A 14,625-nucleotide genomic window follows, 5' to 3' on the forward strand; every position below is an offset into this window, starting at 1 on the left:
CAACATTCGCTCCTTATTTAATCTCAATATTAAACTTCCCCTTTTTGCAATATTATTTCAAGAGAAGGACTCTTAGAGCTCTCTGCTCCTGCTGGCATCTCTGGGCAAGGAAGGGCTTTTATGTGAGGTCCTTGAGAATGCTTCAAGTGAAGGCTTTGTTTCTCATGGGAACATGAGGAAAAGCGGAAAAACCTCCAATTTGTTTAGTGAGGAAACATGACCTTCATGCTCTTCTTCTTTGGGGTGAGTCAAGTGGTAGTGACTGAAATTTAGGTCATGGGTGGTATATAAATATGTGCATGTGCAAAAAGTAGCTGTCACACTGCACAGCGAGTGGAGCCACTAGCTCAGTGCATTCACTGCCCTTTGCAATTCATTTTTAAACTCCAAGTAAATATCGCAGAAAACCTATCATGAAGCTGGTAACTGTGTTTTTGCTGGTGACCCTCAGCATCTGCAGTTACTCTGGTAAGTAGCCTGAACATATATTCCTCTACTTTTCTGTTAATAGGAACATAACTAGTAAACCTAGGCTCCCAGGGGAATATGGTGGAGGGAGTTTTAGAACCACGAAATAGAAAGGTTGGAAGGGATTTCAGATACAGCAACCCCCTACCCCCTTCCCAGCCTACTAAGCTATAACCCAACAAAAATACTATCCCTAATGAATCCTACAGAAGTTAGCCAGGGGCACCTGGGTGGCTCAGTTGGTTAAGTGTCCAACTCCTGGTTTTGGCTAGGATCATGATCTCACAGTTCGAGAAATAGAGCCACACATTGGGCTCTTTGCTGACAGCAGGGAGCCTGCTTGGGAGTCTCTCTTTCCCTCTCTCTCTCTGCTCCTCTCTTGCTCATGCTCCCTCTCTCAAAATAAATAAACTTAAAAAAAAATTAGCCAACTCACACTAAAGATCAACATTGTTGAACATTGTCCCCTTAGTTTTCTTATCTTCATTAATCTTGAGTCAGAATCTCACTTTGTAACTTCTTTCTTTTGAAACTGTATGGAGTTCATTTTTTTTTTTTTTTCTGTCACCTGTAGTCACTTGCCAGGTTGTTTCTCCTGAGACATTTCTACATTTATCTGTTCACACAGTTAACAGATAGTTGCCGAATGGCTACAACCTGTTGGGCATTTGGATAAACATGGGAAGATATAGATATGAATCAGACACAAAGATTGTTTACAAGGTTCTTTTAATCTGACAGGGGAGCTAAGTCTTCTCCAGAGAGAAGTTACGACGATGCTAGACAAATGCACAGAGACATATAGACATACAGCTCTGTGAGAGGACTAAGAGGCCAACAGTTCAATTTCTAGGTGGGGTATAGAAGTTGGATTCTTGGAGGAGAATGGGAACTGGTCCATTCTTTTTGGAGGTATATTGACATCTGCAAAATGCACTGTGATAACCATTGCTCATTCAAAGAACAGGAGGCTTTGAGGGTCTTCCCCTGGAAGTATATAAGTATATACAGAGAAGACATTCACCAAAGCCTTAAAAATAAGTAGGGAGATTAATCTTGAGAAACTGGATGCTGCCATACCCACATTGGCAACTTTGGCTTGTACTTTTTACTGAAATTTTGGATCAATTTGTAACTTAACCAGTCTTGGCTACTTTGTTTGTCTTTAGTGACTAGTGTCAAATATCTACAGAAAGAGGTGGCAATTGAAAGGTGGTTGGAGGAAATAAATATCCCTCCTCCGGGGGAGAATTTTGGAAGGAAAATAGATGGTAGCAGATGAAGGGAAGTAGATGCATAGGCTCCTCTTGTATGATTTGAATGGGGAAATGAAAAGGACTCCTAAGGAAAATGAACTAGGGCAGGGTCTTTTTTCTTATATGTGTGCTCATGCATATGTGGGTTTACATATCTGCACCATGTGTTTTGTAAAAATATATATTGTATATATTCTCATTCTCTACATTTTCCTTCTTATTCGTCTTCTATGTGAAAGGTATATTTCTTTTTTTTAAGTTTTTATTTATTTACTTTGAGAGAGAGAGAGTGCATGCAAGCAGGGGATGGGGCAGAGAGAGGAAGACAGAATCCTAAGCAGGCTCTGCACTGTCAGCTCAGAGTCTGACACGGGACTTGAAGTCGCAAACTGTGAGATCGTGACCTGAACCCAACACTAAGAGTTGCACGCTTAACTGACTGAGCCATCCAGGTATTCCTATGTGAGAGTTATCTTTCTAAAGCCAAAGATAAAAAATGCAATTGTTCCATAAAGGAGCCTTGATACCTCCCCATTACCCATGGGGAAAAAAAGTCTCAAACTCATTAGTATGGCATTCAAAGCTCTGAAAAATCTGACCTCACCTGAGTTTTGCAGCCTTACCTCCTTTCCCCACCTCAGCATGCCTCACTAGAAGTCTGCACTCTAGCCACTTCTGAAAGGCTCACCAGCGTGTGTATGCACTTTCATTTTAACATTTCAGTGCTTTTGTTAATTTTGTTCCTTTTTATAATGCACCTCCCCTTCTTTACCTTATGATCCTGGAATTTGCTTAAAGACATGACTCCAACAACATCTCTCTGGGAAGATTGCTCCAACACTCTACCACATAAGAATTAGTCATCCCTTCTCTTATGTTTCCACTGAGCTTAATCCGTAATGTTAGCACAGCATATGCCTCACTGTGGCATACACAGATCTTTATTGTCCACTAGACTGTGTAAGTTCTCTGAGTGTAATAGCGTTGTTTTATTCAACTATGCATCTGCACTAACTCTTAAAGAGTTGGAGTTCAGTTATATTTGCAGTGTGAAGTTGAATTAGTTGGAAGTTGAAGTTGAAACTCCCTGGACTCCCTGGACATGCATATCCCCAAGTAAAGATTCATTATGGAATCTACTCTTTGGCCTCAAAGCCATGGGCTGTGGAGATAGCCACATGCAAAGTATATACCTATTCAGTCAACCACCAGTATCTACTGAGTGCTTACTACATGCCAGGGTCTGTTTTAGACAAGTGAATAAAACATATACTCCTTGTTCTCATGGAGCCTACATACTAGTAAGAGGATGAAGGCAAGAAATAAATAAACAAATATTTACTATTTTAGGTCATGGTAAGAAAAACTGAAGTTAGAGATGGGTGATGCTATTTTAGCTACCTTTCTGAAGAGGTAATATTTGATGAGAAACACGTAGCTATCTGGAGAAACAACAGCTTAAGGAGGCAGAACAGCAGGTGCAAAAGCCCTGAGGCAAAAGTTTTCATGGGAAGTCAAGTGGGGCTGGAATGGAGCCATTGATGGACACAGTGGAAGGTAGTACAGTAACAGATAAGAATCAGATGTGCCTGTTTCACGTGGTTTTCCTTTTGCCCTTCAGCCACCGCTTTCCTTGCCAACAGTTTGCCAGAAGCTGTCAACAATGCCTTACCTTTACCTGTGGACAACCTTCTCCCCTTTTTGGATCCGTTAAAGCTTCTTCTGAAAACTCTGGGCATTTCTGTTGAGCACCTTGTAGAAGGGCTAAAAAAGTGTGTGAATGAGCTGGGACCAGGCGCCTCTGAGGCAGTGAAGAAACTTCTGGTAACTATAGCTTGTGGGCTAATTTGTCTCTCCCCCCTCTCTCCCAACCACTGCGTTCTCACCTCCAGACATGTATTTCCCTTTTACTGACTATACTCATAAAAAGTTTGCATGTCCAGGCATCTCAGGGAAGGTGGAACATCTACTTTTCTAGAAGGAATTTTTGAATGAAAGAGACCTGTGTTCTGGTTGTGACTTTATATTTCTCAGCTTAGGGATTCTTTGTTGAAACTTAACCCCTCTGAGCTTCCATTTCCACATCAGCAAAATGGTGGTTAAATAGGTTGATGCCTGTTTTTGGAAACATGCTAAGTACATGTAAGCTTCTTTATTTTTATTCTCATCCTTCTGCCTTTCAGGAGGCCCTGTCGCATTTGGTGTGATGGCAGCACTAAGCTCTGATGGAGGAGAAGGGGAAGGTCCTCCCCTTCTTGCGGGCTGGAACTCATTCCGGCCTAAGATGTGGTGACCCCTGAAAACAATGAATAAAGCAATGCATAGATTTCATTGTGTCCTATGTTTATTTCTGGAGTCTGTCTATTCAGAAGGGCCTAAGTAGATAGTTTTTTGGGTCATAAACTCCAGAGAGCCTGTTGTTATCAAGAGAACCTACATTTTCAGGAAGACATAATCATGTCTTCCCCTCTTGCTTGAGTCTAAATTAAACATTTTCATTTTCTTCAACTGCTCTTCGACGATGTTTCCAGACATCTCAAGTTCCTATGCCCTTGTTTCTAAAGAAGCTTTTTAAATAACGCTTATTTATTTATTTTGGGGGAGGGAGGGAGAGAGAGAGAGAGAGAGAGCGAGCGAGCGAGCAAGCGTGAGCACGGAAGGGGCAGAGAGAGAAGGAGAGAGAGAATCATGGAGCTTGATCTCACAAAACGTGAAATCATGACCTGAGTTGATATCAAGAGTCAAATACTCAACCAACTGAGCCACCCAGGCTAAATATATTTTTAAATATAAAATGAAAAGGGTGTTCAGAGTATTGTCTGACAAGCCTACGGTCTTTCACTGGTTTAGAGTCTACATCACCAGAGTGGGAGTTTCTCTTAAGTTTGTGGCTATACTGTGGCCACTCCATAGGTCTTACAGACCCTGCCACCAAGTTAGGCCTTCACTGCATCATCCTTTGGCAACTAGTTTCTGAACTGTCCTTTCCTTTTCCCCATGCCACCATCTATTATGATACTAGAATTATCTTTTCAAGATATAATTATATTGATATACAATAACCTATAAAATGGATGTCCAGCTCCTTAGCATGGCCTACAGGCCCTTCATGACCTGGCCTTTGCTTACATGTCTTGTCTCGTCAATATTCCTTCCTTCCTTCCTTCCTTCCTTCCTTCCTTCCTTCCTTCCTTCCTTCCTTCCTTCCTTCATTATTCCTTTTGTGACATGTGCTCTAGCCCTATCACTGAGAAGATAATTAAATCTCTTTGCTGCTGCACTTTTATGCCTTAATGAAAAATCAGTAATGTCTTTCTTCCCATTAAGAATGTCTGCTCTGTTCTTCCTTCAGACCTGAGGTTGTGCCATTCTTAGGACTATTTTTCCTCAGATCCATTCCCCACCCTTCCCCTGCTTGGCTTTGTGATGCTAACCCCTACAGGTTCCCTGTCTCGGTTCCTGGGTTTCCAGGTCAGCTGACCTTTGAGCTGCATTCTGACCCTGGGGGGGTTCAGGCAGGACCTAGGAGGTGGGAAGTGGGAAAAGCCTGAGTATAGCCTCCTCACCTTTCTACTTGGGAGAAGTCCCCAGAAATATCACATCTGAAACTCCATGTCCTGCTGGATAGGTATGCATTGGTTCCAGCCTTTGCCAGGCGACTCCAGTGGCAGTGGTTACACCACCTCTTTTTTTTTGCTCTTCAGCTGAAGTTGGTAATGGCTTCCTGCTTTATCCATTCCAGGTTGCCTCACCATCACCTCTTTGACTTTTTAGATCTTCTATCATCTATTGAATCAATTCTGTGCATTATAGCCCCTCTGTTCCAAATGTTAAAGTCATTTATGTTTTCTGGTTGGTTCTTGATTAACATAATGTTAACTGACATCTCTATGAAGATTATCTTGATTTCCTGCTATTTTTTGAGCCCCGTGTTTTTTTTTTCAACTAAAATAGTTGCACTTTGTGAAACTTTCTGTTTTCCTTTTTTGTTTCACCTAACTCTGTAAGAATAGACTAGATTGCTCACCTACAATAATAGATAATCCCAAATTTCAGAGGCTTATATCCACAACATTTTAATTTGTTCTCACACTGTTTGATCATCTTGAGTTGCTTAGAGTTCTCTTCATGTTGTGTGAATTCTGTGACCAGGAACTGGTGGAATAGTCTTTATCTTAAGCATTTCTGATCATCATGTCATATGCAAAAAGAGAACTCAGTGAATCATAGGCTAACTTTTAAAACTTTCCCATGGAAGTGATGTACATCACTTATAGTCCTGTTTCATTGGCCAAACCAAGTCACATGACTATGCTTGACTCATTTAGGAAACATAATGTCATTTACCACATTACTTGGCCACTTCAGAGTAGCTGCCACCTGAGATACTTCATTCTACTTGAAATTTTCTGCTCTGTTGGATTATCTTTCCTTCCACCACTAGTGTTCTTCTTACTCTCTGCCCATTATTTTCAGTTTCTTTAAATGGCCATTATTATCCTGATTCCTCTGAATATTTATTCCTCTTCTCTTTCACTTTGTGTATGGCTTTCATTGAGAGTCTCATGCATTCCCACAGCTGCCAATATAATTTCCATGTTAGGAGCTCTAAAATCTATAGCTATATTCCATATCTCTCTTTTGAGGAAAAGAGATTGTTACCTATTAGACACTTCCAGCAGAAGTCCTTTTTTATGTTCACCTGAATTCACCTCCACCTGAACTCATTATCTCTCAAAACATGCTACCATATTCTAATTTCCTGTCTCAGTATATAGTACAACTATTTTCCTGATTGCCTAAGTCAGAAAGTTGAGAATCATTGTCAGTATGCCTTTTTCTCAGCTTTACTTTCTAATCTCTAAGAAAGTTCTGTTTATTATAAAACTTTTCTACATCTGTACATACATTTTCCATTATTGTTCCTGTTACTTATTTTCCCCAAACCTTGTCATTTCTCACCATACTACTGTGTTAGTCTCCCAAATGTCCTCTGTATTCCCAGAGCTGATCCCTTCCAATCTATTAGCCACACAGCAGAAAAGGTGGTTTCTTACCTCTCCCCCCAACCACTGCTTCAGACTTCTTGATAGTGTTTCATTGCTGATTGAAAAAAACATCAGATGCTATTCTAAACCAGCAGATATATTCATAACACATATTTCAACAGTCTGATTTTCATACTTATTTCTAAGTGTCCTTTCTAGATTCTGAAGTCAAATGGAGGGGAACTCAAACTTATTTATGTTGATAATCCTTAGCACATAACACAGAGCCTGAATATAGTCTGTGTTGGGCTTGGTTTATTGAATGGGTAAATTTTCTGTTAGGTTTTATCTGGTTGGGGTGACCCTTTTGTTTTCTTGCATCATTCATATTATTAAGCTATTCATTGCTCTCATTCCAAGTTTGGTGCACTTGGCATATTTGAGAAGGATGACTATGCTTTCATTCAATCTGCTAAATAGAGAAAACTGAGTAATAGATTTAATATGGCAATCTTTGGGGAGTGGAGGTTTTTCTGGGAGTCTATCAAAAACAGGATTGAATTAATAAGGAATCCAAGGACAGACCATGAGAAACTAGGCAGAAACTGATTGATAAACATTATGGCAGAAATTGTTGATAAACTTACTATGAATGTAACAACACCAAATGCTGATGAGGTTGTAGAAAAATTGGATCACTCATAATTGCTGGTGTGAATGCAAAATAGTATAACTTACTCTGGGAAAATCATTTGACAGTTTCTTGAAAAACTAAACATACATCCACCATATGACTCACTAATTGTACTGCTGGGCGTTTATCTGGAGAAATGAAACATGTTTATGCAAGAACTTATTACAGACATTCATAGAAGTTTTATTTGTAGTAACCAAAACCTGCAAATAACCCCATTGCCCTTAAGTGGATGAATGGTTAAACCAACTGTTATACATCTATAGGATGGAGTACTATAAAAAAGAATAAACAATTGATCTACACAAGCTGGAAGAATCTTTAGAGAATTATGCTAAGTGAATAAAAGCCAACCCAAAAACTGAAATACTGTATAATTCCATTTACATAGCATTTTCAAAATGAGAGAATTATACAAATTGATAAGCGATTTCTAGGGGTTAGGAGTGGGTAGGAGTAAGAGGGAAGTGCGTCTGATATATAAGGGCTATGAGAGATCCTTGTGGTAATGGAAATGTTTTGTTTCTTGTATGTACCAATGTCAAAATAAAAAAGTATAATTAAAAACATTGGGAAGACAATGTGGAAATAGATATTATATAAAATTTAATATAAATTACATATAACTATAATCATATAATTACGTAAATAATTATATGTATGTAAATAATTATATGTATGTATACCTGTAACTTTCATTCCTTTAGTCCATAAATCTCCCAAATTAGAGGAAACCACTAACAACTTTATGTGATTTTTCAAGACGTTTTTTGCACTTTTAAATATAAGTATATATGGACACCCAGGACTCCAAGGTGGTGTCCGTCATACCAGTGAAGGAGATGTTGATGGATGTCAAACTAGGAGAGCTGCCAAGCTGGATACTGGGATTTCTATGGTGCTGACAGCGTATGTGCTTTTCAACTACTTTCTTTCAAACAAGGAACTCAAACCCAAGTGGCTACACAAGTACCACTGAAGAGGGCCCAGTGTGGAGGATGCATTCTGTATTCCTGACCAGGACCTTTGCCTCACACCCCTGAATCCTTTTTTTTTTTTAATTAAAAAAAATTTTTTTAACGTTTATTTATTTTTAAGATACAGAGAGAGAGAGCACAAGCAGAGGAGGGGCAGAGAGAGAGGGAGACACAGAATCTGAAGCATACTCCAGGATCTGAGCTGTCAGCACAGAGCCCAATGTGGGACTTGAACCCAGGAACCATGCATGAGATCTTGACCTGAGCCAAAATCAGACACTCAACTGAGTGAGCCATTCAGGTGCACAACCCCCTGAATCCTTTAATTGAGAATGAACACCCACTAGGGATACCTGGGTGGCTCAGTTGGTTAAGCATCTGACTTCAGCTCAGGTCATGATATCCAAGTTAGTGAGTTTGAGCCCTGCAGGGGGCTCTGTGCTGATAGCTCAGAGCCTGGAACCTGCTTCCAATTCTGTATCTCCCTCTCTTTCTGCCCCTCCCCCACTCAGGCTGTTTCTCTCTCTCTCTCTCTCTCTCTCTCTCTCTCTCTCTCTCTCAAAAATAAATAAACATTAAAAAATTTAAAAGAAAAAAACCTCAATAAAAGATGATTAGTGCATGGAAAATAAAAATAAAGAAATAAAAAGCACATATAAATGAATCATACTTTACTTAAATTTTGATTTATGCAAATATTTAAATTATTTTTAGTAATATTTCTTATTATAATGAGTAGTATGGTAAACGTCCATTTATTTGCATTCATGTCTGTATCGCTTCACAAAAGTCTTGAAACTGGAAGTGCAGTGCCAAAAATTATACGATGTTTAAAATTTTGAAAGCTAGTAACAAATTTCCATTGGAAACAGTGGTGGGGATCTGAAGTGATTGAGTCTAGAGAAGTTCCATTCCCAAAGATGAGATTAGGGGCCCAAGACAATGGCTAGGGTACACTCATTCTACTTGAGAAAGCAATGCATTCCGTTTTACCATGTTTTGGAGGGTCAGGAGGTGCAAAATCGTATTTTTTTCTGGCCTTCATGTTTAAGTTAGCTCATACAAACATATAAGTCAGTAAAATTTATTTTCTGCATTTTCTAAAAATTTTATGTATGTATGTATGTATGTGTGTATGTATGTATGTATGTATGTATGTATTTATAATTTTAGAAAGGACCCAGTTGAAAAGCTCTCAGGTTTTAAGCAAGTTAAAAACAGCAGGGGGCGCTCATAGGTTGTCAGCAACACCAAGGAAGATTTTTTTTTTTTTTTTGTACGTATATGCTCGAGATATATAAAAAGAAATTTCAGCAGCTTCGATTGTATTAAAATTTTCACCAGGAGAAACAAATAGACAAGAATTACCTGATGCTCCTTCATTCTGTGCTCTTCTGGCTTCATTTTGAGCATTTTTTAAATGCATTTTTTTCCCTTTGCTCTGCTACTAGCTCAGTGTGTATCTTATCAAGTAAGAATTTGTTTCCTGATCAGATGATGATAATGCCTAATGTGACTGAATAATAATCATAGGCATAGTTACTGGCCATTGTGTTCTATGTATATATATTTCTTTAATTCAACAAATGATAATATTGATTGCAGTATCTTTGCTAGAAGTTGAGCATTCTGTGATAAACAAAATGAGCATGACCCACACCCCCAGAGATTTTTGCAGTGTAAAGAAAGACACAGAAACTTTGCAAGTAAAAAATGGTAAATAAATAATTATAAATTATGATAAGAACAATAAAGGAAAAAATAGAATTTTTAAAGAATAATAGAATTTTAAACAAAGGGTAGGAGACATTATTACTCTCAAGTTAGATGTCTAGTATCAGTCTAACTTGAAGTTCTAACACTACATTCTTCATCCACATTGGTAAGAAGAAGGTACTGATGTTATGAAAATCCAGAGATCTCCCTTATTTCCTTCCCACTTTACCTGGACTTAGAGGTATATCAGTAGATTTGGCTCATGCAAGTTAGCTTAGCACCCACATAAGCCAATGAAGAATATGAGACTGCCAAGTATTGTCCTCAGTGTATGAGACAGGGTTGTCAAATAAGTACTTCAAAGTCTATCTCATAATCCTAGAAAATTCAAACTAATCTGTAGTGTCAAAAAGCAAATCATTAGCTGACTGTGGATAGAATAGGGGATGATGAGAGGGAAGAATGAATTATTATAAGTGACAAGAGAAGACTTTTGGGGCTAACAGGTGTGTTCATTACCTTGATTGTAGGGATGGTTTTGTGGGTATATACATATGCCAAAACTTCAAGTTGTATATTTTCAAAATGTGGAGTAATTATATATCGATTGTATCCCAATAAAGTTGTGAGGAGTTATTTATATACTGTGAGCTATAGACCTAAACTAATTTTTGTCAATAGTGTCAGTTTGGGTCAGTAAGAGAATTACTACATTTTGATGGTGTTATGACAGTATCTATTACAATATTTAAAAATTTGAAAAATGTCCTTTGATCTAGCCAGTTTTTGTAAATCTTTTATGAAGAAATAAATACATTAGTGCACAAGGTTATATGTACAAGGATGTTTATTGCAGCAGCCTCTAAAAAACACCCCCCCAAAATAGAAGCAATATGAATTATGAATGCCCCAACAATGGGGAAATTATGATATCTTAAATTATGAGCTCTCAAGAAGAATTTTTTTTAAAGATTTTATTTTTAAGTAGTCTCTACACCCAACATAGGGCTTCAACTCACAACCCTGAGATCAAGAGTCATACGCTTCACCGACCGAGCCAGCCAGGCACACCTCAATAGATTCGTAAAGATTTGTATTATTTACCTAAAGTAAACACCATGAGATATCATTAATAAGAAAGGCAAACTACTGAGTAAAGTGCACACCCTGATTTCCCTACACATTTATATCTATATTTGGATAAGTTTGAATGGACAGGAAGAATGGAGTCAATATTAGTTGCTGGGAGGGCTGGTTTAAGGATAATGGTGTTAGAGTGGGAGATGGTTAGCTTTTAAAAATATATACATTTTTCTACTGTCCCCCTCATTTTTCCCATTGGTGTGAGCATATGCTACTTTAATAATTTTTGAAGTGGAATTTTGAAGAAAACATTTTGTCAATCCATATTAGACAGTTTCCTTCTCTCTTAAACACTGCAGCATTAATAATCTGAGTGGTTTAAATGGGTTCTATAAACTTCCAGGTTCTCAAATGCATTATTTTATTTTATTATTATGTTTTTAAATTTTATATGTTATGTTATAGAGAGAGAGAGAGAGAGAGAGAGAGAGAATATCAAGCAGGAGATTCTCATATGGAGCCTGATGTAGGGCTCGGTCCCATGATCCTCAGATCATGACCTGAGCGGAAATCAAGAGTTGATCACTCAACCAACTGAGCCACCCAGACACTCCTTGAGTGCATTATTTTAAAAGGGGAGTAATAATATCTGATTTTTATACTTGATGTGAGGATTAAGTGAGGTAACACAGATGAAGGACCAAGCATGGGAAATGTCCCAATGATATCTGTCTCTTTGCCATGTTAGGTAGCTTTTGAGGGGCCATCCTTGAATGACAGGCATTATTACAGTCTGAGCTTTGACTTAAAGTGTCCACTCTGCCCTTCCTCCTCTTTCTCCATGTGTCCAAATCCTTCCTCATCTATCAAGATATAGCTCAGATATCGCTACCTCTGAAAAGTCTTGCCACATCTCTCAAGGGAGCAATAATGGCTCTTTGTCCTGGTTCTCATGCTGCCATGTCTGTGCCTCCTTTATATCATGCCATGCTGAATGTAGTTTGTTAATTATGTGCTTGTATCTTCTATATCAAGATTGTGAGCTACTTGAAATCCAAAACCATGAGACACTCAATTTTGCATCCTTTTTTTCTTGTTCTTAGGTAGATGTTCTCTTTTCTCAGTTTTTTTTTTTTGTTTTGTTTTTTTTTTTTACTTAATACGGAACTCAGCAAATATTTATTGATCAGCTTCTATCTGCCACTGTTCTAATTGCTCACTATTGTGTCAGGAACATTGAACAAAAGAGGCAAAATTCCTGCCTTACAGAGCTTACACTCTATTGGGGCTAGAGAGAAAAAATAACAAAACATAGAAAAGTGTTTTAACACTGTTAAAAGAGAGTGAGGTGGAGAAGAAAAATGTAGCAGCCAAAGCTGATAAGAAATGGTGGGTCAAAGGGTGACTTTTAAAGTTGATTTTAAGTCAAGTGCTCAAAAAGGTCTCACTGGGAAGGTGATCTCTGAGAAAAAAAACTTCAAGAAGTGCATGGGCATGCCATGTGGCTGTCTTGGGAAGGGTACTTTAGGCAGAAGGAAGAGTAATTGCAAGGTTGTGCAGAAAGTATATGCCTGTAGTGTTTAAGGAAGGGAAGGATCCCAAGTGGGTGGAGTGGTGGGATGAGTAGTAGGAGAAGAGGTGAGAAGTAGGTGGCTCCGGTGAGAACTGATGCACCATTGTCAGGAAATTTAAAAATATTGCTTTTGCTCAGAATGAGATGGAAAGTCAGAAAGTAGAAGGAATTTATACGATTCAAGTTATATTTTAATAGAAGTACTTTTTCTGCTTAGCGCTTCTGTACAGTGCAAGGTGTAAATTCCCTCAAGCAGTGATGTCATGGTAGGAACCCGGAATTGAGGATCGAGTTAGTGATACTGTGGATTGTGCCATCAGGGTGTCACAGGGAGCACTGTGTTGCAGGTTAGCCAAACCTGGCTGGAGTTTCCACTCATCCTTTACCAGCAATCCTATCTGAGGCGTAATGTCAGCTAACCTCCCCCAGCCTCAGTTTCCTCACCTGTCATATGAAGGAAATAATGCCTGACCATCTTACTTCAATTGTATTGTGCATATGAGTTCCCAGTGAGAAAAATATATGAAGAGAACATAAAGGAAAAATATTATACAGATGCAAGAGATTCTTGATCCTCAAAAACAGGGTGCTTGCTGGCTACAGAGAGGGGTCTTATTGGAGGGTAGGAAGAGAAGGTAACAAGGTAGAAGGAGCAAGCATACATTGTAAAGCAAATAGAGAAATTTTCAAAATCTCTGTGTTTTGCTGGAGATCTGGGACAAGTATTTTTCAGCAGTGCATCCAATCTGAGACTGATTTGGCATCTGTTTCGTTTTTGTTTTGTTCTTTACCAGTATGAAAGAGTGATTTCAAATTGTATACCAAATGAGTGAATATAAAGACAAAGAAACTCTGATAGGACATGCCTCTCAAAAAAAAAAAAAGGCAGTAAACTGATTATTGTAGCTACAAGAAATATATTTCCGAGGCACAAAGTAAGTACCCAGAATCTGAAAAGGGATTTCTGGGTCACATTTGTTGTGGAAAAGCAGTCTGCATGTCAGATGATGACTATAATAGAAATCTTGGGTAATTTAGCTTAAGAGGATATAATACTTGAAGTTAACAGTCTCCAAATGATCAATAAAATAAAAAGGCAAATTGTGAAATGGGAGAAAACATTTGCAAATTCTGTATCTGATAAGGGGTTGATATCCAAAATACATAAGGAACTCCTACAGCTCAATAGCAAAAATGAAACAAGTAATTTGATTCAAAAGTGGGCAAAGGACCTGAATAGACATTTTTCTAAAGAAGATACATAAATGTCCAACAGGTATATGAAAAGGTACTCAACATCACTATTTATCAAGGAAATGCAAATCAAAATCACAATATTACCTCACACCTGTTAGAATGGCTATTATCAAAAGATAAGAGATAACAAGGACTGGCAAGGATGTGGAGAAAAGGGAACCCTTGTTCACTGCTGGTGGGAATGTAAACTGGTAAAGCCACTGTGGAGGTTCCTTAAAAAATTACAGAAAGAACTACCATCTGGCAATCTCACTTTTGAGTATATATCCAAAGGAAATGAAATCATTATCTTGAAGAAATATAGGTACTCCCATGTTTACTGCAGCCATTATTTACAATAGCTTGGATATAAAAACAATTTAAGTGTCTTGATGGTTTAGTGGATAAAGAAATGTAACACACAGACATACACACACAGTGGAATATTATTCAGCCTAAAAGAAAGAAAATCCTACCACTTGCAACTATATGGATGAATCTTGAGAGCATTATGCTAAGTGAAATAAGTCAGGCAGAGAAAGACAAATACTGTATGATCTCATTTACATGTGGAATCTTAAAAAAAAAATGGAACTCATAGAAATAGAGCGTAGATTGGTGGTTGCCAAGAGTA

At 38.2% G+C, this 14,625-nt stretch overlaps 1 protein-coding gene and 1 pseudogene across 1 annotated transcript; both read left to right on the forward strand.

The window, feature by feature from the left end:
• Nucleotides 1-322: 322 nt before the first annotated feature.
• On the forward strand, nucleotides 323-4,055 carry SCGB3A2 (secretoglobin family 3A member 2). The gene is made up of 3 exons (XM_023256473.2): nucleotides 323-468; nucleotides 3,346-3,548; nucleotides 3,908-4,055. The coding sequence occupies exons 1-3, from the start codon at nucleotides 414-416 to the stop codon at nucleotides 3,929-3,931; spliced, it is 282 nt and encodes a 93-aa protein (XP_023112241.2). The 5' UTR covers nucleotides 323-413; the 3' UTR covers nucleotides 3,932-4,055.
• Nucleotides 4,056-4,409: 354 nt separating this feature from the next.
• Nucleotides 4,410-8,441, forward strand: LOC123386280 (annotated as a pseudogene).
• The last annotated feature ends 6,184 nt before the right edge of the window (nucleotides 8,442-14,625 follow it).

Source organism: Felis catus, chromosome A1, assembly GCF_018350175.1.
Source record: "Felis catus isolate Fca126 chromosome A1, F.catus_Fca126_mat1.0, whole genome shotgun sequence".
In the NCBI taxonomy this organism is placed as follows: domain Eukaryota; kingdom Metazoa; phylum Chordata; class Mammalia; order Carnivora; family Felidae; genus Felis; species Felis catus.

Bases quoted from the DNA above. Each gene is read 5' to 3' on its own strand.
- SCGB3A2 (XM_023256473.2), top strand. From the start codon at position 414: ATGAAGCTGGTAACTGTGTTTTTGCTGGTGACCCTCAGCATCTGCAGT. The intron at 469-3,345 runs GTAAGTAGCCTG...TTTGCCCTTCAG, and splicing joins CAGCATCTGCAGTTACTCTG to CCACCGCTTTCCTTGCCAAC. The intron at 3,549-3,907 runs GTAACTATAGCT...TCTGCCTTTCAG, and splicing joins AGGCAGTGAAGAAACTTCTG to GAGGCCCTGTCGCATTTGGT.